The 23,095-nt window shown below is 50.7% G+C and overlaps 2 protein-coding genes and 1 non-coding gene across 8 annotated transcripts; 1 reads left to right on the top strand and 2 right to left on the bottom strand.

Moving 5' to 3' along the window:
- The first annotated feature begins 222 nt into the window (after positions 1-222).
- Naaladl1 (N-acetylated alpha-linked acidic dipeptidase like 1) lies at positions 223-18,535 on the top strand. Of its 6 annotated transcripts, XM_052761276.1 has the most exons (19): positions 223-337; positions 2,299-2,422; positions 6,143-6,221; positions 6,302-6,474; positions 6,551-6,672; positions 7,034-7,156; positions 10,971-11,254; positions 11,339-11,443; positions 11,913-11,998; positions 12,130-12,249; positions 14,770-14,855; positions 14,938-15,150; positions 15,298-15,389; positions 15,476-15,566; positions 17,121-17,202; positions 17,281-17,454; positions 17,531-17,618; positions 17,722-17,814; positions 18,045-18,535. In XM_052761276.1, exons 3-19 carry the CDS (start codon positions 6,181-6,183, stop codon positions 18,229-18,231), a joined length of 2,160 nt encoding a protein of 719 aa, XP_052617236.1. In that variant the 5' UTR covers positions 223-337; positions 2,299-2,422; positions 6,143-6,180; the 3' UTR covers positions 18,232-18,535. The 6 variants fall into 6 exon arrangements, with proteins under 6 accessions (XP_052617236.1, XP_052617237.1, XP_052617235.1 ...); XM_052761277.1 differs by lacking the exon at positions 223-337 and having other exon boundaries at positions 1,418-2,422; XM_052761275.1 differs by lacking the exons at positions 223-337; positions 2,299-2,422 and having other exon boundaries at positions 5,914-6,221; positions 14,938-15,001; positions 15,083-15,150.
- On the bottom strand, positions 2,296-2,451 carry LOC128095889 (U1 spliceosomal RNA). The gene has a single exon (XR_008213482.1). It is a non-coding gene; the product is annotated as a U1 spliceosomal RNA (small nuclear RNA).
- Positions 18,522-22,976, bottom strand: Sac3d1 (SAC3 domain containing 1). The gene is made up of 2 exons (XM_052761280.1): positions 22,196-22,976; positions 18,522-19,109 (listed from the first exon to the last, which is right to left on the bottom strand). Exons 1-2 carry the CDS (start codon positions 22,959-22,961, stop codon positions 18,613-18,615), a joined length of 1,263 nt encoding a protein of 420 aa, XP_052617240.1. The 5' UTR covers positions 22,962-22,976; the 3' UTR covers positions 18,522-18,612.
- Between the last annotated feature and the right edge of the window lie 119 nt (positions 22,977-23,095).

Below are 23,095 nucleotides of genomic sequence, written 5' to 3'. Positions count from 1 at the left end.
GCCTCTCAGTTCACACTCAGTTGGCTTCCCGGGATCTGGTAGTCAAAAGAAGTTTTGGTGTCCACCAAAACACTGTGTCCGGTCCTCCAGACTTCTTGGTCCTCCAGACGCTGGGTTGGCTGACAGACCCTCCTCTGATCCTCTGGCGCCATCTTCAGGAAGTGCAGAGCCAGTGTGGCACCGTCTGGAGACCAAACGGGACAGCCGCTGAGTGAGTGTGGAGCCAGCCTCATCCCTGCTTTCCACTCTAATCACGGCCGCTGAGGGACCGTGACCGGACGTACTCCATCGGTAGCACAGTTGACGACAGGCTCCTGTTGGGGTCACAGGATTCAAGGTGACTTATCCTAGTGAATTCTGATTATTCTCTGCCCTCTCTGGAGAGGCCTAGGAGAAGCAGGGTTTGTTGTTTTTTTGTGTGTGTATGTGTGTTTGCTTAGCATATGCATACTGTTATGCTCAGATCACAGAGACCCCCAAAACCACTAAGGAGACTGAATGCCATATGTAAAAGCAAAGAGCAAAGACTCTGAAAAAAAAAAAAAAAAAAAACGAGAGAGAAGAGGGCTGGCAACATGGCTCAGTGGGTAATGGACTTGTTACCAAGCCCTCCTCTGATCTCTGCGTGTTGGCTGCGATATGGACACATACATATACATACCTAGTTTTGTTGTTGTTGTTTTAAGATTTATTTATTTATTAAGATTTATTTATTAGGTAGACAGTGTTCTGCCTGAATGTATTCCTGCATGCCAGAAGAGGGCAACCATATAGATGGTTGTGAGCCACCATGTGGTTGCTGGGAATTGAACTCCCAGCCTCTGGAAGAGCAGCCTGTGCTCTTAACCTCTGAGCCGTCTCTCCAGTCCTTGTTTTGGTTTTTTTTTTTTTTTTTTTTTTTTTGGTTTTTTCGAGACAGGGTTTCTCTGTGTAGCTTTGCGCCTCTCCTGGAACTCACTTGGTAGCCCAGGCTGGCCTCGAACTCACAGAGATCCGCCTGGCTCTGCCTCCCGAGTGCTGGGATTAAAGGCGTGCGCCACCACCGCCCGGCTTTGTTTTGGTTTTTTTGAGACAGAGTTTCTCTGTATAACAGCCCTTACTGTTCTGTAACTCACAGAGATCTGCCTGCCTCTGCCTCCCAAGTGCTGGGACTAAGGGTGTGCATCTCCACACCAGGTCCACATAGCTAGTATTTAAACAAACAAACAAACAAACAAACAATCATGTTTTTTTTAAATTTATTTTTATTTTATGCCCATTGGTGTTTTGCCTGAATCTATGTCTGTGTGAGGGTGTTGGGTCCCTGGAACTGGTGTTACAGACAGTTGTGAGCTGCCATATGGGTACTGGGAATTGAACCCAGGACCCCTGGAAGAGCAGTCAGTGCTCTTAACTGCCGAGCTATCTCTCTGCTTCGTAACTAGCATTTTAAAATCAGAAGAGACAGTGTAAGACCTGTGGGCGCAGCCAGGGCAGTGGGAGGACCTTGTTCGGACTTGAGGAAGGAGGACCCTCGGAAGCTTAAGATGGTTTTCTGGTTGTGCTCAGAGATGTCATTGGGAAGGGAGCTAGGTCCCGTCCTGCTGCTCTTGTGGTCTAAATGGGCATTCCCAAATGTGAGGCAATGTCACACGTGCTGTCTGACACACACCTCAGTCACGTGACATTACAGCAGAGGTATAGGGTGTTTTTTTCACTGTTGGTGGCTGAAGCAAAGAGGATTTGTTTTTTTCGAGACAGTGGTTTTGTTTTGTTTTGTTTTTTGTTTTGCTTTGTTTTGCGAGACAGGGTTTCTCTGTGTAGTTTTGCGCCTTTCCTGGAACTCGCTTTGGAGACTAGGCTGGCCTCGAACTCAGAGATCCACCTGCCTCTGCCTCCCGAGTGCTGGGATTAAAGGCGTGCGCCACCACTGCCCGGCTTCAAAGAGGATGTGTTATGCCCAGATTGGGACCCCAAAGAGACCACGGAAGACCATAGGTGTCCAGAATGCAACAGCAAGGTTTATTCTGTAGATACAAGTCTAGACAGGGAACTCATTCCTGCACCCAATACAGTGAAGCAGGGAGGAATTGCTCTTTCTTTGTGAGGCTAGCTTTTTTGTTTGTTTGTTTGTTTGTTTGTCTTTCGAGACAGGGTTTCTCTGTGTAGCTTTGCGCCTTTCCTGGAACTCACTTGGTAGCCCAGGCTGGCCTCGAACTCATAGAGATCCGCCTGTCTCTGCCTCCCGAGTGCTGGGATTAAAGGCGTGTGCCACCACTGCCCGGCTTAGCTTTTTTTTCTTTCTTTCTTTCTTCACAGGGGAGAGCGCTAACGCAGTCCCCCACTACCACAAATTATGCAGTCGAGTTTCCCGCATTTGGGGAAATCGCAGGGGTCAGCACATCCGAAGTGCAATGGATAAGCCGAGGCTAGCTTTTTAAAGGTAAAATCCACAAGCCCTTCAGGGGGTTTTGCATGGGTGCAATTCGGATTGATTTATTTTTATCTCTGCTCTCTTTTAATTGGGTGAGGGTATGTAATGAATTTACTGGTTGGTGGTTATAATTATCACTTTGGGGGCAGTCCAGCACAAGCCCCAGGCTTTGTCCTTGAGCTGCCATGGGGGCTGGCTGGCCTAGCACGTCATGCACATAACTCTAAGTTGGTGAGGGGCCCCAGACAGTAAACATCTGGCTGAACTTTGAGCAGTCAGAGTACGTGCAGAAAGGGAGCTACTGCAAGGACTATGTCTTTTGTTCATGGCCCTCCCAGAAACTGCTTGCTCAAGTCTCAGGAAACTGAAATTGAGGCCTGATCTCTGAGAGAAGACTGAGCAGCCTGTTATGGCATCTGCTTGGTCCTTTCAGATGGAGGGTCAGAGGCTGGGCCGGGAGAGAAGGGATAACGGGTGGGAAGGAGCTCAGTGGCCCTGTCACCAACGGAGGGAGGGAAGGAGGAAGCTCACAGGCTTTAGCTCCGCACTAAGTTCCACCAGTGCCCACAGCCTAGAATGTTCGGAGCCAGGGTTATAGTGCCCATCCAGCCAAGGTGTCTGAATGTCTATGGAAGTGTAGACACTAAATGATTCCAACAGCTCGAGCTGACTTCTTTCCTTTGAGTACAGTGTATTGTATATGCATCAGTGAATGTTTGTGTACATTTGTGCATATGTGTGCAGAGGTCAGAGGTCAATGTCAGTGTCTTCCTTTATCCCTTACTACCTTTACTTACTTGTTTATTTATTTATTTATTTATTTATTTATTTATTTATTTTTGAGACAGGGTTTCTCTGTATAACTGCCCTGGCTGGCCTGGAACTCTCTCTGTAGACCAGGTTGGCCTGGAACTCACAGAGATCCACTTGCCTCCACCTCCAAGTGCTGGGATTAAAGGCATGTACTACTACCGCCCAGCTCCACCTTTATTTATTTTTTTAAAGATTTATTTATTTATTATGTATACAGCATATGTGACTGCAGGCCAGAAGAGGGCACCAGATCTCATTACAGATGGGTGTGAGCCACCATGTGGTTGCTGGGAATTGAACTCAGGACCTTTGGAAGAGCAGTCAGTGCTCTTAACCTCTGAGCCATCTCTCCAGCCCTCCACCTTTATTTTTAAAGATCTATTTATTTTTAACTGGGTGGATGTGGCACATGCCTTTAATCCCAGCACTCAAGAGGCAGGGGCTGGTGGATCTCTGAGTTTGAGGCCAGACTGGTCTACAGAGCAAGTTTCAGGACAGCCAGAGTGAGACCCTGTCTCAAAAAACAAAACAACACAGAAGACTTGTTTTATTTGTATGGATGTTTTGCCTGCATGCATGTTTGTGTACCAAGTGCATGCTGGTGCCTGCAGAGGCCAGACGAGGGCATCAGATCCTCTGGAGTTAGGGGGACTGGGTGTGAGCCACCATATTGGTTCTAGGAACTGAACCTGGGTCCTATACATGCAGAATCATCTCCAGTCCCTCCATCTTATCTCTTGAGATCGGGTCTCTATTGAACCTGGAGCTCCCTGGTTTGTATGGCTGGTTTGTACTGTATCCCTGTATTGGCTGGCCAGAAGACCCCGAGGATTCCCTCTCCACTCCCCAACCCTGGTGTTGGGGTATAGATGGGAGCCACTGTGCCCAGCCTTATACCGAGACGCTGGGGATGGAACTCAGGCCCTCATGCTTCACAGAGGTGTTCCACTGACTGGGCCTTCTTCCTGACACTTTTTTACTTGCTTTCTTTCCTTTTTTTATCTTTTTATTTTATAATTTAATTTAATTTTACATATCAGCCATGGATTCCCCTGTCCTCCCCGCTCCCGCCGCCGCCCCCCACATCTTCCCCCCAGCCCACCCCCCATTCCCATCTCCTCCAGGGCAAAGACTCCTCTGGGGATTCAGTTCAACCTGGTAGATTCAGTCCAGGCAGGTCCAGTCCCCTCCTCCTAGGCTAAGCAAAGTGTCCCTGTATAAGCCCCAGGTTCCAAACAGCCAACTCATGCACTGGGGACAGGTCCTGGTCCCACTGCCTGGGTGCCTCCTAAACAGTTCAAGCTAATCAACCTGACACTCTTTTTTTTAAGGCAGGGTCTCATGGGGCTGGCCTCAAGCTCACTCTTTCCTAGGCTGGTCTGGAACTCGCAGTCCCCCTGCTTCCACCTCCAGAGGGCTGTGACTGCAGGTACCATCAAGGCTGGCCTGAGTTAATTTCTCAAATGTTGTTCACTACGCATGCTCTGAGACCCAAACCAGACTCAAGCACAGCTGCACACTCGCTCTTGACTCGGTGTCTCACCTATGGCTTCAAATGTTCAAAGAACTAACTCCTTCAGGACAGGGTGTGTCTGTACCGAGTGTCATCTGAGCCTCTGTTGTTCAGTTTATCAGCTAACCTTAGCAACTGTCCCCCAGTTCCTTCTAAGAAAGGTATGTGCTCTCCAAATTGACAATCTTCTGATAAGACCCAAGGCCACAGTCTGGGCCCTGATAATCATCAAGCCTGTCTCTCTCTCCCACTGGACTTTGCTTCCCCAGGGCCTGCCATGAAGCTAGCTTAGGGCTGAATAAATGAAGGTAAAAGCATAGGAGGAAATAGATAAGAAAATGGGTGGATGGAGAGGTGGTTTGGAGTAAGGGGGTAAGTGGGAGGGTGGAAGAGGAAGACCAGTGGATGGGAGGAAGGATGGATGAGAGCAGAGCATGGTGGTGCACCCTTTAATCCCAGCAGAAGTGGGAGAGGCTGGCAGATGTCTGTGAGTTTGAGACCAGCCTGATCTACAGAGTTGTAGGCCACCCAGGGCTACACAATATGAAAAAAAAAAAAAAAGGATGATGGGTAAATTCCACATCTGGGGATGGAGAACCATGCTTTGCCTGGGTGATGTGGGCTTCCTGAATTAGATTCTGCAAGGTTTAGGCTCCCCTTCAAGAGTCCCACTTCCTCCCACGAACTGGACCTTCTGAGAGGCAGAAACAGAAAATCCTGCCAGCCTTTCCCTCCTTTCACGCTCTGACACTGGGCTGGAGACATCTCCACAGACGGCGTCTTCTTCATGAAGCCTGTGACAGCACGGTTTTCTAGTGAGGAAAATGGACTCAGAGAAGCTAAGTGAATTGTCTAACATGACACAGCTTGTCCAGCAAATGACATCATTTGACTAAAAAGTCTGCTCAGGCCATCAAGGCACCAGTGTCGGAGACTGAATGGCCTCGGTGAGGACGCAAAGATGTCAGGGTTCCCAGTGGGGGGGTCAGCAGGGTCCCAGATGTCCCGGACCTGTGGTATCAGTTTGGCAGGGGAACCATGGAAGGGCCATGCCCTTTGCCAGCTGTAGTGTCCCCGAATTGTCCTGGTTCCTTCAGAGAGCCCTTCCAGGTGAACAACATAAAATGTGGTTCAGTTGTCAGCTCCTGGCTGGTACTGCAGGATGTTCCCTGGTTCTTCACTGCAGGGGTAAAAGAACAGCACCACTCGTGAGTAATGGTTAACCAGCTAGACACCCCTATATAAGGAAGCCCAGCCAGGGCTGCTGGGCTGTTTCCACAGGATGCACTGGGTGAAAATCCTGGGGGTGGCCCTTGGGGCTGCCGCCCTCTTGGGGCTGGGGATAATCCTGGGCCACTTTGCCATCCCCAAAGCAAGTGACCCTCTGGCCCCCAACACTTCAGACTCCCAGGACCTGGACCTGGCCATTCTTGACTTGGTAATGGGACAACTAGATGCCAGCAGGATCCGAGAGAACCTTCGGTAAGAGGTGGGTCCTCCCAAACCCCTGTTAGCCAGAGGCCTCCCCTGACAGACTCCACCCTCCCCTGCTCACCCTGCAGAGAACTCTCCAAGGAGCCACATGTGGCCTCCAGCGCTCGGGATGAGGCCCTGGTGCATCTGCTGCTGGAACGCTGGCAGGATACTGAGACTGGCTTGGACTCAGCCAAGACCTATGAGTATAAGGTCCTGCTCTCCTTCCCCAGCCCGGAGCAACCGAACATTGTGGAAGTCGGTGAGGTCCTGTCCAGGAATGCCGGGGTGGTGAGGGCTGCTGCTGGGCCCAGTGCTGACCCAACCTTCTCACACAGTGGGCCCCAATGGAATGGTCTTCCACTCCTTCCAACCCGGAGAGAAAAATCTGACTGGGGAGCAGGTGGGGCCCAATGTGTTGCAACCTTATGCTGCCTACGCACCCCCTGGGGCCCCAAAGGTGAGCCTGGATCCCCCACTACCATATTCTAGTTCTCCTTGGTTCCCCCTCTTCCTGCTCTAAAGCAGAGGCATCTGAGAAATGCTTCAAGTGGAGCCCAACCCCCCCCCGCCACTGATCTTACACATGCTGTTGTTATTCCTATCCTTTAATCATTCAACAAACACTAGTTAGTGCTCCCTGCTTAAAGCCTGGTATAGGCACCTAGATAGAGAAGAGGGGAGCCATTTTGGGGGGTACACATATCTTTGGGTGAGGAGGAAAGAGAACCAAAATTCTTGTTGCTGCTGTTCAACCTTTGTCCCCCTTTGTACCTGCCTTTGGCCAAGCCTGGCCTACAGATCTCTCCTTTTGGGATTAGGGCCTCCTCGTCTATGCCAACCAAGGCTCCGAAGAGGACTTCAAGGAGCTAGAGACTCGGGGCATCAACCTTGAAGGCACCATTGCCCTGACTCGCTATGGGGGTGTGGGGCGTGGAGCCAAGGTGAGTAGCATTCACCATGCTGGGACCTGGTGGAGAAGGGCCAGGGATGGACAGAAAAACAAGAGGAGGAGAGCAGAGAGGAAGCGTTGCTAGGAGAGGGAAGGGGCCGAGCTGGGGCTTATGTGGGCTGGTGTCCCTGAAGACCCCGGCTCATGCTGCCTGGTACCCCAAGGGCCAAGAGAGTCAAAAACCCAAGCTCTTAAGTTCTTCTTTTTTAAAATTTTTTTTTTCCCCCTCAAGACAGGGTATCTCTGTGTAGCCCTGGCTATCCTCGAACTCACAGAGATCTGCCTGCCTCTGCCACCAGAGAGCTGGGATTAATGAAAGATGTGTACCACCACTGCCCAGCTAATTGGCAAATTTTAAAAAGATGTTTAGAAAGTCTTTTTTAAACCTTTTTTACATTTATTTACTTATTTATTTGAGCAGGAGAATGTTTGTGTGTGTGTGGGAACAGAGGACAACTTGCAGGAGTCAGTTCTCTCCTTCCACTCTGTACGTCCTGGGTGTTGATCTTGGGGTGTCAGGCTTGGCGGCAAGCCCCTTTTACCCGCTGTGCCAGCTTACCTGCCCAGGAATTGACTCTTTCAGCTGTGTTTTATTCAGAGACCTGGCCATCTGCGAAAGCAGCAGGCTAACATCTTAAAAATGGGCATTTCCTCCCCAGCAGGGGATTACCCAGAGAGACTGGGGGAGAGACAGAGGCAGGCAGTCATTCTGGAGCTCAGTCAGGCCCCCCTGCTCAGGGCCAGCCACGCTTAGGAGACTTGCAATGTTTGTGTCTCTGCATGGCCTGCTCCTCCTCGGGGTGCTGAGCTCAGACCCAGAGTCTACTTGGTGTCTGATGATACCAACTGTGTACTCCGGGGCCTGGACACATCCTGCAGGCTCTTTTCTGCAATACAGAGGGTCCTGGGTTCCATGGATGGCGGCCAGTCTAGCCAAACTGGAAAGCTTTAGGTTTCAGGAAGAGAGGCTATCTGAAAAAAATAAGGTGAAAACGGAGCACGCCTTTAATCCCTGAAGAGGGAGGCAGAGGCAGAAAGGTCTCTGTGAGTTCCAGGCCAGCCTGGGCTACAGAGTGTTTTTCAGGTTGAAAAAAAAAAAAAAAAAGCCACGGGTGATGGCACACAGCTTTAATTCCAGCAAAGACAGTAGGATCTGCTTGACTTTAACTTGGTCTATGTAGAGAATTCCAAGACAGGTAGGACTAAACAAATAAAACCAGCAACCTAAACAAACAAAAATAAGGTGGAAAGTGATCCTGTCCACAGCCACTTGTATACAGAAAGAGAGAGAAACAAACAAAAATAAGAGAAAGGGAAGGCTGGGACAGCTGCTGTTTGCTCTCCTCCCCAGCTCTTCAAGGGAGGTATCTCAGCCTAGTCAGGGTTCTTTCTTTTTTTCTTTTCCTTTTTGGTTTTTCAAGACGGGGAGGGTGTCTCTGGCTGTCCTGGATCTCACTCTGTAGCCCAGACTGGCCTGGAACTCACAGCGATCCTCCTGCCTCTGCCTCCCGAGTGCTGGGTTTAAAGGCGTGGGCCACTGCTTGGCTTAGTCAGGGTTCCTGTCGCTGTGATAAATACCATGACAAAAGCAACGTGGGGAGGAGTTTATTTTCCTTTTCTCATGTAGCAAAGGCTGGCCCTGAGTTTACTGTGTAGCTAAGGATGACCCTGAGCTTCTGACCCTGCTGCCCCACCCACCACATGCTGGTATTAGAGGTTTGCGTAGTTACCAAGTTAGTAATGGCTAATCTCCTTTTTGTTGGTTTGCTTGTTTTTTCATTGTTTTGGAGTCTCATTATGTAGCCAAACCTAGCTAATAGTTAATCTTGAACTCCCAATCCTCCTGCCTCAACCTCCCAAGTTCTGGGGCTGCAATTGTGCACCACCACGCTCGGTGCGACGCTCACCTTTTTTTTTAATGATGTGTGGGGAAGATTTTGAAAAGGCCTTACGCTACAGCCCAGGCTAGCCTAGAACTCACTATGTAGCCCAGGCTTACCTCCAACTCAAGGTGATCCTCCTGCTTCAGCCTTCTGAGTGCTAGGATTACAATTGTGAGCTACCATACCTGGCTTGGCTGTCACAGTTTCAGAGTCTACAGTGTGTTAAGAACCTCGGCGATATGCACTGTAGCTGTGTGGTCGCTACAGTGTGTGGGTTCACGCGGGTCCGTGGAATGAAGACACAGGGGGATCTTAAGAATGAATTTAGCCTATTATGGCTGTAGGGGGGTTCAGCCTCGAAGGACTGAAGCCCTTTTCTCTTCACCTAGGGCATATTTGTTTACTTTTTTTTTTTTTTTTTTTTTTTTTTTTTACAATTTAGGTAGTTTATTCAAATAGGGCGATCAGAGAAACAAAAGGTGTGGTTAAACATAGGAAGGATTAGGGCTAGGTGCTGCTCTCTGGAGCCAAGCCAGGAGCTCAGCAGGAATGCCGCCACAATGCACCATCATTACTGTCCATGTTCAGCACCTTAGCATTGTTTGAAACCAACATTCCAGGGGCTCTGGAGATGACTCAGCTACTAAAAGTACATACTGCTCTTGCAGAGGGCTTGAGTTCAGTTCCCAGACCCCGTCAGGTGGCTCACAACTACCCGAAACTCCAGTTCCAATGGGATCTGGCACCTCTGGCCTCCTCAGGCACTGGCACTTGCGCACATACCCACTTAGAGACATACGGACACATATGCACACACACAATTTAAATAAATAATAAAATGTATCTTTACTCTTTTTTTGGGGGGGGCAGGGTTTTTCTGTGTAACAGCCCTGGCTGTCCTGGGACTGGATTTGTAGACCAGGCTGGCCTCAAACTCACAGAGATCTGAGCGTTGGGATTAAAGGCATGTGCCACCACACCTGCTTTGTTTTGTTTTATTGAAATCGAAATTCCATTTAACAATGTCTTCTTCTCCCATCGCACCACAGGCCTCTAATATCCTCAACTCCACTTCCTTTTGTAATTTTAATTGATGTGTATGAGTGTTTTGCCCGAATATAAATGCAGTACCCACAGCGGCCAGAGAGGGCATTAGATCGCCTGGAATTGGAGTTACGGATAGTTTTGTGCTGGAAACTGCACCCAGGTGTACTGGAAGAGCAGCCAGTGCTCTTTTGTTTTGTTTTGTTTTTGTTTTTCCAGACAGGGTTTCTCTGTGTGGCCTTGGCTGTCCTGTAACTTGCTTTGTTTAGCAGGCTAGTCTTGAATTTGAGATCCACCTGCCTCTGCCTCCCTAGTGTGTGACACCATAGTCTGGTGCAGCTAGTACTCTGTCTATCCCTGCCAACTTATTTATTTTTCAGTGAGAAAGGACTTCAGACGTTTGTTTGTTTATGTGTCTATGTGCATGTTTGTGTTGTGTGGGTGCCTTCAGTGGCCAGAAGAGGGCATCTGATCCTTCTGTGATGGAGTTACAAGTGTAATCATATATTTTCCGGGTGGTGAAGGTGGCACATACCTTTAATCCTAGCACTGGGGAGGCAGAGGCAGGAGGATCTCTGTGAGTTCGAGGTCAGCCTATTCTACAGAGCAAGATCCAGGACAGGCACCAAAACTACACAGAGAAACCCTATCTCAGGAAAAAAAAAATGAAGATGAAGAGAAACAGGTTAAGTTAAAAGACCTAGCCAGAAATGAGCCTAAGCTAGGCTGAGCATTCACAACTAATAAGAAGTCTCTGTGTCATGCATGATTTGGGAGCTGGCTGGTGGCCCAAAAGAAAAAGCCTGGTACAGGAGGAGGCATAGGGCATGCCTGTCCCCATCTGTCACTTACACACAGCCTCCTCTGTGCCTTCTGCAGGCCATTAATGCTGCCAAACACGGAGTGGTCGGAGTGCTGGTGTACACAGACCCTGGCGATATCAATGATGGGAAGAGCTTGCCCACCGAGACCTTCCCCAACTCCTGGGGGCTGCCTCCCTCTGGTGTGGAGAGAGGCTCCTACTATGAGTATTTTGGGGACCCTCTGACTCCCTACCTTCCAGCTCACCCTTCTACTTTCCGCCTGGATCTTAACAACATCTCGGGATTTCCCCCAATTCCTGCCCAGCCCATTGGCTTTGAGGATGCAAAAGACCTGCTCTGGTGAGCCTGTGCCCAGTCCTTTGCCTGTCCGCAGACACCTGCAGATGCCAAACTTACCCTCACAGGCACTCTCTTCCTTCCCAGTAACCTCACTGGAGCCTCTGCCCCAGATTCCTGGCAGGGAAAGTTGGGCTGTGACTATAAGCTGGGGCCCGGCTTCAAGCAGGACGGGAGCTTCCCAGCACACAGGTGAGGGGGCTTCTCTCTTCCCTCCAGGTCCCCCAACTCCCTTCTTCCCTGATGCCTCTTACCTGACTTTCCTTCTTCCCTCTTCAAGACCATCCTCCAGCCCTCTCCAGAACAGCTTGGTCTTTGGGGGAAGCTTACTGAAAGGGCTATGACCCTCCAAACCCAGGAGGTCTCCCCGCCCCTCCCACCCACTTCCCGCTCCAGCCACTGCCTCCTTTGAACATGCTCCAGGACCTGGGCAGTGCACTCTTGGCCAATGTCAGCTTCCCCATCTGAGCATTCCTGCTACCAAGTGTCCCTTCTTCCCAAGCCAAGGAGGCTCCCAACCCAAAGGCTTTGTTTACTGCTTTTCTTGGTCCTACTGGGCAAGTGACTACCATCACCTCTCTTGGCCTCACTTTCTCCTGAATTTGATAAGGGGACAGGAGAGGGCTTAAATTTTAATCATATCCTTCATCCCACTCCCTAGTGAGGTGAAAGTGAGTGTCCACAACACTCTGGAGCTGAGACCCTCCTCCAACGTCCTGGGCATCATCCAGGGGGCTGTGGAACCTGGTGAGCCCCTGGCCCAAGCCCTACCACTCCCCTGCAAGTCTCCCTGGGTCCTGGCCTGGTTGCAGCCCACCTTGGTCTGACTGTCCTCTGCTGTCCTTTCTCTGTGCCCCTGACTCTGGTCCTCCCTTCAGATCGTTATGTGATCTATGGAAACCATCGGGACAGCTGGGTACATGGAGCGGTGGATCCCAGCAGCGGCACTGCTGTTCTCCTGGAGATCTCCCGAGTCCTGGGGACCTTGCTAAAGAAGGGTGAGGCTGTCCTCTCTCCTGGTCACTCCCCCAGAAGCCCCAGAGTCATTTCTAGCCCACTTCTTCTGTTTCCTCCATCTTCAGGGCTCACCTGAGCCAGGCCATGAGCCCCGGAAACATAAGCTCCTGGGTACCAGCCCCTGGCCTAAGGAGTCTCAGGGCTCAAGGAACAGATTACTGATATATGCAGCCATCTTCAGGAGCTTCCTGTGTGTCCTGGTAGAGTTAGCCCCACAGGCTGTAAACATGGTCTGCCCAGCCTCTGCCCAGAGGGTGCCATGCCTTTTAAGGCATGGCAAACTATTCTGGTGACATTCCGGCACCAGAATCTCTCAGGGGAAGGGGTAGTGGATTCTCAGGTAGGGCAAGGGGTCGTAGCTAGGAAGGAAGCTGAGCAGCCAGGGACAGTGGCACCCAGAGGAGCGGGCAGGAAGGAGGTTGGGGGTGTCTGTGTCCAGGTTGGAAACGGCACTTGAGACATGAACTGGAGAGTGTTAGCAATGACGGGAGGTCAAGCAGATGCAGCCAAGATCAGCTGAGGAGTCAAGTGATGAGCTGGGGACAGACAAGCAGACCCCTGGAGCTCTGAGCGAGACCAGCCAGTCTAGCCCACTTGGTGAGTTTCCGGCTGTGGAGACCTCATCCAAAAAACTAAAGGGTTACTTGGACATAGCTAATATTTTCTTTATGCATTTATTATAGTTTAATACATCAAAGTAGACAGAATCCAAATAATGGATTCTCCTATAGATGGTCAGGAAATACTAAGAAATGGTGTGGAGATATGTGCTTTCTGGAAATGAGAAAACAACAACGAAAAACACCAAAACCGTAAACAAAGCTAACCTGGACTGCACACATACACTGCCTCCCACACAGGAGAACCTTGGCGATCCTGTCTCCCTTGTGCCCTTTCGTCTCTAGGCAGCTCCTTAGCTGTTCTTGTCTTTCAAGATGCTGGCATTTGTTGCATTTCCCTGAGTCTGGGTGAGCCTGATGGTAATTTCTGGCAAGAAAAAGTGTGGGGATTTGTAGCCGCAAAGATGCAGTCAAACTATATATAAAGTTTATTTTTCTTCCTTAAGCCAAAAGATGAGTGTAAGCTCAGACCTCAGGGGGCTGAGGCAGGAGGAGTGCCAGGAGTTCAAGGCCTAGTCTACAGAGTGAGACTATCTCAAGTAAATAAGTAAGTGAAGGGTTGGGGTCGCAGGTCAGTTGGTAAACAGCTTGCCGAGTGAGAAGCCCTGGATGGGATCCCAGCACTTGGATCCCAGTGGAGGCAGGAGAATTAGGAGTTCAGAGTCAACCTCAGCTACATAGTGAATTTGGAGTCAGGCTCTGATACAAAAAAGATGAGATCTCTCATGGTAGCACATGCCTGTGATCTTAACACTGGGGACGCTGAGGCAGGAGGATGGTGAGTTTAAGACCAACCTGTGCTACACAAGTAGTTCTAGGCCAGACTGAACTCTATAGCACGACCCCGTTTCAGAGAACAACAGTGGGGCTGGGGGTTTAGCTCAGTGGTAGAGCGCTTGCCTAGCAAGCACAAGGCCCTGGGTTCGGTCCTCAGCTCCAGAAAATTTAAAAAACAAACAAACAAGCAAAAAAACAAAAACAGAGAACAACAGTGTAAGACTCAACAAGAATGACCAAATGATCCAGCTGCAGCCAGAGGTGACAAAAAACAGGGAGCATGTGGAGCTGAGGGAATATGGTGTCGATGAGGGGGTCTTTGGGTGTGGCTAGCACACTGTGGGTAGGTAGCCTGGAGATGGAAGCCAGGCTGCAGGATGCTGTGGGAGGCAGGGTGGGCCCCTGGATAAATCGTAGGCCTCTGGAGGCAGATGTCTGGATTTGAATGTGGCTCTGCTGCCTACTGGCTATGACCCTGGGCAAATCATTTAAGTTCTCTCTGCCTCAGTTTCTTCAACTGTGAAATGGAAAGATACTGTTGTAAGGGTTGGTTTGGGATAAAGCCATTGGACAAATACCAATGTATTATCAACAAATATTTCCTGGGATGCTTTGAGATTGAGGGTAGAAGTTCAAATTCCCTCAAAGCAGGTCTACCATGAACCAGAGAGGAGGTGGGGCATTCTGACCAAAAGAGACCCTGACGCAGGGATTCCCGGGGTAGAGTGTGTTGAGAGTGGGAGGCTAGAAAGAAGACTCCTCCTGGAATGCTGGCAGGAGGGGACTAGGGTCCCTGACACAGGCTGCACACCGTTTCTTTTTTCTTTTTGTTTGTGTTTTTTTTTTTTTTTTGGTTTTTTCGAGACAGGGTTTCTCTGTGTAGCTTTGCGCCTTTCCTGGAACTCACTTGGTAGCCCAGGCTGGCCTCGAACTCACAGAGATCCGCCTGGCTCTGCCTCCTGAGTGCTGGGCTTAAAGGCCTGTGCCACTGCCGCCTGGCCAGCTGCACACCTTTTCTAGCTCTTCCATCCCTTCCATGTCCCCAGCCTACTCCTGAAGTCAGAGGACCCTGCCCTCCGACTCCTCATGCCTTCTTCTCTCCAGGCACCTGGCGACCCCGCAGATCCATCATCTTCGCCAGCTGGGGGGCAGAGGAATTCGGGCTCATTGGCTCTACGGAATTCACAGAGGTGAGTGAACCCCACAGAGGAACGGGTGGAAGGGGTTCTTGGATGGGGCTGTAACAGACTGAGGTGTTCCCCCACCCTGCAGGAGTTCCTCAGCAAGCTGCAGGAGCGCACAGTGGCCTACATCAATGTGGACATCTCCGTGTTCGGTAGGGGAGGTTCTGCCAGCCGAGGTGGGCTGGAAAAGGGAGGAGCTGGGTCTGAACAGGTCTCCTTGATTCCTCCCACAGCCAATGCTACCCTCAGGGCACAGGGGACGCCCCCTGTACAAAGCGTGATCTTTTCTGCCACCAAAGAGGTACAAGGGGGGTGTGATGATCTGGTGGGGTAGGCAGGACTGGGCCAGGATCACAGTGGATCTGGAGACTGGAGTCTGGCAGAGACCCACCCCGTCCAGTTGTGAGGCTGCGTTTCCTGAGCCATCAGGTGTTTCTCTCTGTACCAGATCAGTGCACCAGGTCCCAGCAGCCTCAGTATCTATGACAACTGGCTCCGATATACCAACCGCAGCAGTCCAGTGTATGGCCTGGTCCCCAGGTGAGCCCCCAAACCAGAAAGGCAGGACCATAGGCCCAGCACGTTCATCAGGCACCCTCCAAATGTTATTCTCTTCCCTCCTCTAGCCTGGGTACACTGGGTGCAGGCAGTGACTATGCCTCATTCATCCACTTCCTGGGCATCTCTTCCATGGACCTTGCCTACACCTATGACAAGGTGAGCAGAGTCTGCCACGCCACTCCCCTTCCAGGACTGCTGCATCAAATCTCTGGGGTACAGACTAGCTCTAGCTCATTCACTAAGCAGCTGTGTGTCTTAGTTTTGTTTCCTGTTGCTGTGACTGACACCCTGACAAAAGCGACTTTGAGGAGGAAGGGGTTACTTTGGCTCACAAGTCCAAGTCAGTCCATTATGGCAGGAAGTCACAGCAGCAGGAGCTCCAGAGAACATATCACATTCACAGTGAAGGGCGGAAAGCAATGAGTGAATGCACGATTACTAGTGTGCAGTTCAGTTTCTCCACCCTGACCGAGGGAATGGTGCTACCCAGTGTGGTCCTCCCACCTCAATGAATGTAATCGAGATAGACTCCCACAGACATGCCCATAGGCCATCCTGATCTAGACAGTCCCTTCTTGAGACTCTTCCCAGGTGATTGTAGATTCTCAAGTTGACAATTTTAACTAACCATTAACACGGCAACACAGGCCAACTGTCTTAGTTAGGGTTTCTATTGCTGTGAAGAGACACCATGACCACAACTCTTATTTTTTTTTTTTTTTTTTTTTTTTTTTTTTTTTTTTTTTTCGAGACAGGGTTTCTCTGTGTAGCTTTGCGCCTTTTCCTGGAACTCACTTGGTAGCCCAGGCTGGCCTCGAACTCACAGAGATCCGCCTGGCTCTGCCTCCCGAGTGCTGGGATTAAAGGCGTGCGCCACCACCGCCCGGCTGACCACAACTCTTATAAAGGAAAACATCTAATTGGGGTGGCTTACAGTTTCAGGGGTTTAGTCTGTTATCATCCGGGTGGGACATGGTGGCATGCAGGCAGACGTAGTGCTGGAGAAGGAGCTGAGAGTTCTGTATCTTGATCTGCAGGCAACAGGAAAGGATTGTGTCACTGTAGCTTGGGCATAGAAGACCTCAAAGTCCATTCCCACAGTGACATACTTCCTCCAACAAGGCCATACCCACTCCAACAAAGCCACACCTCCTCATGAGCTTATGGGAGCCAATTACATTCAAACTACCACAGCAACTTTCTTAGATTCTCTGAGCATGTTTATACTCACCGGATATTTGTGACATGTTATCCTTAGTCAGGAGGAAGAAAAGACTACTGTCAATCAGTTGTAGGATGCCAGTGACTAACAGAACTGAGTTTGGAAATGCTTTTGTGGGTGTCAGCACTAATCAAGTAATGCTAGGGAACCAAGAGGAGTCACACACTGTTGTGGGGACTGAGGTGGGAGCTGCAGCTCCCTGGCCTGCACCTCTTGAGTGGATGCTTTAAGGCCCTTTCTCCCAGTAGCTCTGCTGCCCTTGGGTAGTGGAGCTGGGACCCCCATAGCTGACTCTACTGCCCCAAGTTCCTCCTCTTTCCTATCTGGGAGATACCAGGCAGGTTAGTCCCTGAGCCTCAGCTCCTTCTCTTATGTGGGAATTCTGAAGCTCACATCCTGGATGTGATGAGGACTGAGGCCATGCTGACACAGCTCACACACTGTGGCTTTCCCACCCCAAGCCTAGCCCCTCTTCCTTATTCCTCTAGGGCAAGACCTCAGCCAGGATCTACCCCACCTACCACACGGCTTTTGACACGTTTGATTACATGGAGAAGTTTCTGGACCCTGGTGAGGAGGGGACAGGGACATCCTGAGGATAGAAGGATGGGCTGAAGATGCAGTCCTGGCCTCATGTCCCCTCCACAGGTTTCAGCAGCCACCAAGCTGTGGCCCGGACTGCTGGGAGTGTGCTTCTGCGGCTCAGTGACAGCCTCTTCTTGCCCCTCAATGTCAGTGATTACAGTGAGACACTACACAGCTTCCTGGAGGCTGCCCAAATGGGTCTTGGCACCCTATTAGAGCAGCATAATATCAGCCTGGGTATGCACACCCCAACACGGAAGTTCGGGGAACCCTGTGTCCCCAGGCAGAGCTAAGCCAGATGTTCCTCACGCAGGTCCCCTGGTGACTGCAGTGGAGAAGTTTAAGACAGCAGCTGCAGCCTTGGTCCACCGCATCTCAGCACTGCAGAAGAACAGCCCTAAGTGAGCATGGGCAGTGGGCAGGTGTCTGGGAGGGGGCACCAAGGGCACATGCCAAGCTAGCAGCTAGACTACTGGCTTGTGGGGTGACCCACATGCCCTCCAGTCCCTTGCAGGTACGGATGGTCAATGACCAGCTAATGCTCTTGGAACGGGCATTCCTGAACCCAAGGGCTTTCCCAGAGAACCGATACTATAGGTAAGTCTATGCTAAAGCTCCTGGGAGGTGGGGTGGAGCAATGATCCACCCAAAGAGGTTTCCTGCTTCACTGCACAATCTACTCACTGATGGCTGGGAATGAGGTCCTCCCTACACTGCTAAGCCCTTTCTTTCAGAGACCAGACAGGGGGGCTTTTATGCTTGCCTGTGGACAATGCAGAGTTCCAGGCCAACCTCTCACTGACCGTCAGCTTGTTATTTCTCCGCAGTCACGTGCTCTGGGCACCCAACACAGCCTCTGCTGCCACATTCCCAGGTCTGGCCAATGCTTGTGCTAGAGCACAGGACGCCAACTCAGGATCTGAAGCATGGGCTGAAGTACAGAGGCAGCTGAGCATTGTAGTAATGGCCCTGGAGGGTGCAGCAGCCACCCTGGAACCTGTGGATGACCTCTGACCCTAGCCCTATCTCTTGGGCTTTTCCTTTATCTTGCGTCTCACACCTGTTTCTCTGGGATATGTCCCAGTCTTTGCTGAGGATAGGGGCAGATTAAACCAGGAAACTCTCTCAAGCTTTTGAGGCAACAGCTGGGGATCCTTGCAGTTAAAAACACCTGCTCATGGTAGTGGGTGAAACTTGGGCCTAAAGTAGAGTGTAAAGGCCATTGCCCAACCGTGCTTCTTCTTGCCCTGCTCTTCAATGTTCTATCTCCCCTCTTAACTCTCAAATAAATGAAGTCTAACAAGTTCCTGTAAAACAAGTTCCTTTAATTGTTTGGGAATCATGAAAAAGAACCCCAGGTGCTCTGGTCCAATCCTTGGGGGAGACAGAACCCTCTCAAGCTGGAGATCCAGGTCTGCATATTTCCCTGTCTTCTTCTGCCATGACCACCTCCTCCAGGGTGTGTCCCTGCAGCTTGCTTCCCACTAATAGGTGGCAGGTACCAGGGGGTGGGAGTCCTTCCTCAGAGTATCGACCCCTCAGGAATACAACTCTGTCTTTATCTAAGGTCAGTCCATGGGCCCGACACAGGTCCTGTGCTTCGTGGAGCCCATCCAGGGCCAGAAGGTGTACTATGAAGTCCAAAGGCAAGGTCTGTCCTTTAGGAGTACTCAGGGCACGGGACAGACGGGCCAGGGCTTTGCGGCGGGCAGAGCCAATGTGTCCCTGCACTGCGCAGCTCTGTAGGTAGGGCAAGGTGCGAAGCAGGCGAAACAACCGGGCATGGTTGCCTTCACGGAAGGCAGCGTCAACAGCCAGGGCAGTCTGAAGGGGTGGACAGGCACGAAGGGTGGCAGGCAGCTGTAGAACCGCCTGCAGGGCTTCCACAGATCCTGGGGGCAAGAATCAGAAAGAAACAAGAATGCTTAGTAACTTTTAGATCAGGCCTACCTACCTTATATTCCACCCCCTCCAGGTCTTTTCCAGAACTTGGTTCTGCCCACCTGTCAACTCCAGTCATGTTCCCTCAGAGAGGCTAACCCACTTCCTCTCTCCTTCCAACAAATCCAGCCATCACACCAGACCCTTCTCTGATCTATTTGAGGTGCCACAATACCAGACCTCCTTCAGTCTAAATCCTTACAAGGGGGAAATGGGCATTGTTACATTTACAGATGAGGACACAGGCTGTCTTGAGTTTCAATTACTGAGACAAAATACCATGACAATCACAAGTTTGGAGAGGAGAAAGTTCATTTGGCTTACACCTTCAAATTGCTGTTCATCACTAAGGGCAATCAAGACAGGAACTCAGCAGGACAGGATCCTGGAGGCAGGAACTGATACAGGGCCACTGGGGTGCTGCTCACTGGCTTGCTCAGCCTGCTTTCTTTTTTCCGTTTTTCAGGACCACCACAGTGGGCTGGGCCCTCCCTCCCTCCCCCACTGATCACTAATTGAGAAAATGCATTACAGCTGGATCTCATGGAGCCATTTCCTCAACTTAAGCTCTTTCCTCACTGATGACTAGTTTGTGTCAAGTCGACCACAAAACCAGCCAGTGCACAGGCCAAAATAAAGGCTTGCCTGAGGCTGTCCTAGAGAGCTCAGGCTACTCCCGCTAGACCCAAGATTTCTGACTTGGGTTTCCCACTGTCTGGGTTGCAGTATCAAAAGGATTTTGGGTGCTGGCTTCTTCGCCACACTCCCACTTCTCCATCTGGAAAGGTCATTTTTTGAGGAAGACTCTCTTCCTTTCCAGGAAATCTTGGCCACTGGAACCTTGAGCCACTTTTTATGAAAGAATATCCTGTATAATAAAGCAACCTCTGGAGGCATCACCATCCCTAACATCAAGCTCTACTATAGAGCTATAGTAATAAAAACAGCTTGGTACTGGTATAAAAACCGACATACAGACCAATGGAATCAAATTGAAGACCCTGACATTAATCCACACACATATGAACACCTGATTTTTGACAAAGAAGCCAAAACTATACAATGGAAAAAAGAAAGTATCTTCAACAAATGGTGCTGGCATAACTGGATGTCAATATGTAAAAGATTACAAATAGATCCATATCTATCACCATGCACAAAACTCAAGTCCAAGTGGATCAAAGACCTCAACATAAATCCAGTTACACTAAACTTAATAGAAGAGAAAGTAGGAAATACTCTTGAACGCATTGGCACAGGAGATCACTTCCTAAATATAACACCAGCAGCACAGACACTGAGCACAACAATTAATAAATGGGACCTCTTGAAACTGAGAAGCTTTTGTAGGGCAAAAGACACGGTCAATAAGACAAAAAGACAGCCAATAGAATGGGAAAAGATCTTCACCAACCCCACATCTGACAGAGGACTGATCTCCAAAGTATATAAAGAACTCAAGAAACTAGACATCAAAATACTGAACAATCCAATTAAAAATGGGCTAAAGAGCTAAACAGAGAATTCTCAAAAGAATCACAAATGGCTGAAAGACATTTAAGGAAATGCTCAACATCCTTAATCATCAGAGAAATGCAAATCAAAACGACTCTGAGATACCACCTTACACCTGTCAGAATGGCTATGATCAAAAACACTAATGACAGTCTATGTTGGAGAGGATGCGGAGCAAAGGGAACACTCCTCCACTGTTGGTGGGAATGCAAACTTGTACAACCACTGTGGAAATCAGTATGGCGGTTTCTCAGAAAATTGGGAATCAATCTACCTCAAGACCCAGCTATACCACTCTTGGGCACATACCCAAGGAATGCTCAATCATACCACAAAGATACATGCTCAGCTATGTTCATAGCAGCATTATTTGTAATAGTCAGAACCTGGAAACAACCTAGATGCCTCTCAACTGAAGAATGGATTAAGAAAATGTGGTACATATACACAATGGAATACTACTCAGCAGAGAAAAACAATGACAGCATGAAATTTGCAGGCAAATGGATGGAACTAGAAAATATCCTGAGTGAGGTAACCCAAACCCAGAAAAACAAACATGGTATGTACTCACTCATAAGTGGATTCTAGATAAAAAGCAAAGGACAATCAGACTGCAACCCACAGAACCAGGGAGGCTATATAGCAAGGGGGGTGGGGCTAGGATGACTGTGGCTTATAAAAAGTTTTGGTTTTAGCTGGGCGGTGGTGGCGCACGCCTTTAATCCCAGCACTCGGGAGGCAGAGCCAGGCGGATCTCTGAGTTCGAGGCCAGCCTGGTCTACAGAGTGAGCTCCAGGAAAGGCGCAAAGCTACACAGAGAAACCCTGATTCAAAAAAACAAAACAAAAAACAAAAAAAGAAAAAGGAAAAAAAAGTCACTCTGTGTGTGTTATCATATATAAAATCACCAAAGAGCCGGGCGGTGGTGGCGCACGCCTTTAATCCCAGCACTCGGGAGGCAGAGGCAGGCGGATCTCTGTGAGTTCGAGGCCAGCCTGGTCTCCAAAGCGAGTTCCAGGAAAGGCGCAAAGCTACACAGAGAAACCCTGTCTCGAAAAACCAAAAAAAAAAAAAAAAAAAAAAAAAAAAATCACCAAAGAATCTGCCTGCCTGAGTTGGGATTAAAGGCACCTGCCGCCACGCCCATCGGATTTTCTTTTAATAAGTAATTCACCCACAGGAAGGACCTTTTTAGCAACTCTGTTAGATTCATTCATGGGCCAGCCCATTGAGTAGTTTTTAAAAGTTTGGAAAGCGCTTTCTAGGCCAACTCTCTCACTACTATTCCACCTCCCTCCATCTCTATTAACGGAGAAAACGGCCCAATTTCGGACTGACAGGTCTGAGGTCTCACGTCGGGACTCGAGGGCTCTTACGAACTGACTTTCCCGAGGAGGAGCTATTACGGAGTAACGGAAGCTGCCGTACCCCTAAGCTACACTTCGCCGTCGATGCTAGAATTGCCTCTCCCCCAAGATCCTCAGGTCCCCCACGCTCAGCTCCGTGGGACCCGACTCACCCAAGTTGTAGAGCAGAAAGAGGCCCTGGAAGGCGGCCTGCCGGGGGTGCGGAGCCTCGCCCCGCGCGTAGCAGCGTCTCAGCGAGCCGAAGCCTTCCTGCACCTGCGTCTGCAGCAGCACCGGGTCCGCGGCTCCGCGCGCTTCTTCGGGTCGCAGTCGCGCCACCACGGCCAGCAGCGTGGCCAGCGCGGCCTCCAGCACCGCCGCCGCTTCCGCGTCGCCCACGCCCTGCAGCGACAGGTCCAGCCGCACAGCGCGCAGGCGGTCCGCCACGAAGCCCGCCACCTCTGCGCACGACGCGTCGGCGCGGCCGGCCACCTCACCGGCCAGGTAGCGCACGGTGGCCAGGAGCACTGGGGGCGGCCGCAGCAGGCTGGGCGGGGGCCGGGGCTTGCCTGCCGCCGGCCGGCTGTACTCCTTCACGGCGCGCCGCCGGTCGGCTCGGGGCGCGCTCCCAGGTCCGCCCGGCTCTACCTCCAGTCGGTGCAGGCGGCGCTCGCGCTCGCGTTGGGAGCGCTCGGCGGCCGGGCACATGTCTGGGCACAGGCCCCTCGGCAGCTTGCAGCCGGACATAGCAGGGATGTGCGTAGCCGACGAACACTCAGCATCTCCCGGGCAGCGGACGCGCGGCGCTGCATCCTGCCTTGGGCTCAGGGAACAGGCGCGGGGCCCCGTTTGGTTGGCCCGCCCCCGCTCCCCGTGGTTCCCCAGACCGGCCGATACAAGAACGCTCCCGCTCCCGCGGCCTTCAGAAACGCCTCCCATAATCCATCGCGCCTGGCCTCGTTCTTTTTCCCACTTTAAGCCGTCCCATGATGCACTGGTTTGTAGTCCAGCGATGAGGCCACACCTCTCCAAGTCTTCTGGGATTTAGTGAACTTCAGTTTTTGGATTTGGGG

The sequence above is a fragment of the Peromyscus californicus genome, unplaced genomic scaffold (assembly GCF_007827085.1).
Source record: "Peromyscus californicus insignis strain IS unplaced genomic scaffold, ASM782708v3 Scaffold_4__1_contigs__length_199733344, whole genome shotgun sequence".
Lineage (NCBI taxonomy): Eukaryota > Metazoa > Chordata > Mammalia > Rodentia > Cricetidae > Peromyscus > Peromyscus californicus.
This window is presented reverse-complemented; position numbering and strand designations above follow the sequence as displayed.

Excerpts from the sequence above, each read along its gene's own strand:
- Naaladl1 (XM_052761274.1), top strand. The coding sequence starts at position 6,022 with ATGCACTGGGTGAAAATCCTGGGGGTGGCCCTTGGGGCTGCCGCCCTC. Across the intron at positions 6,222-6,301 it reads AGGATCCGAGAGAACCTTCG|AGAACTCTCCAAGGAGCCAC; the intron begins GTAAGAGGTGGG and ends CTCACCCTGCAG. Across the intron at positions 17,203-17,280 it reads GGAGAAGTTTCTGGACCCTG|GTTTCAGCAGCCACCAAGCT; the intron begins GTGAGGAGGGGA and ends TCCCCTCCACAG.
- Sac3d1 (XM_052761280.1), bottom strand. The coding sequence starts at position 22,961 with ATGGGAGGCGTTTCTGAAGGCCGCGGGAGCGGGAGCGTTCTTGTATCG. Across the intron at positions 19,110-22,195 it reads CTTTCTGCTCTACAACTTGG|GATCTGTGGAAGCCCTGCAG; the intron begins GTGAGTCGGGTC and ends TCTTGCCCCCAG.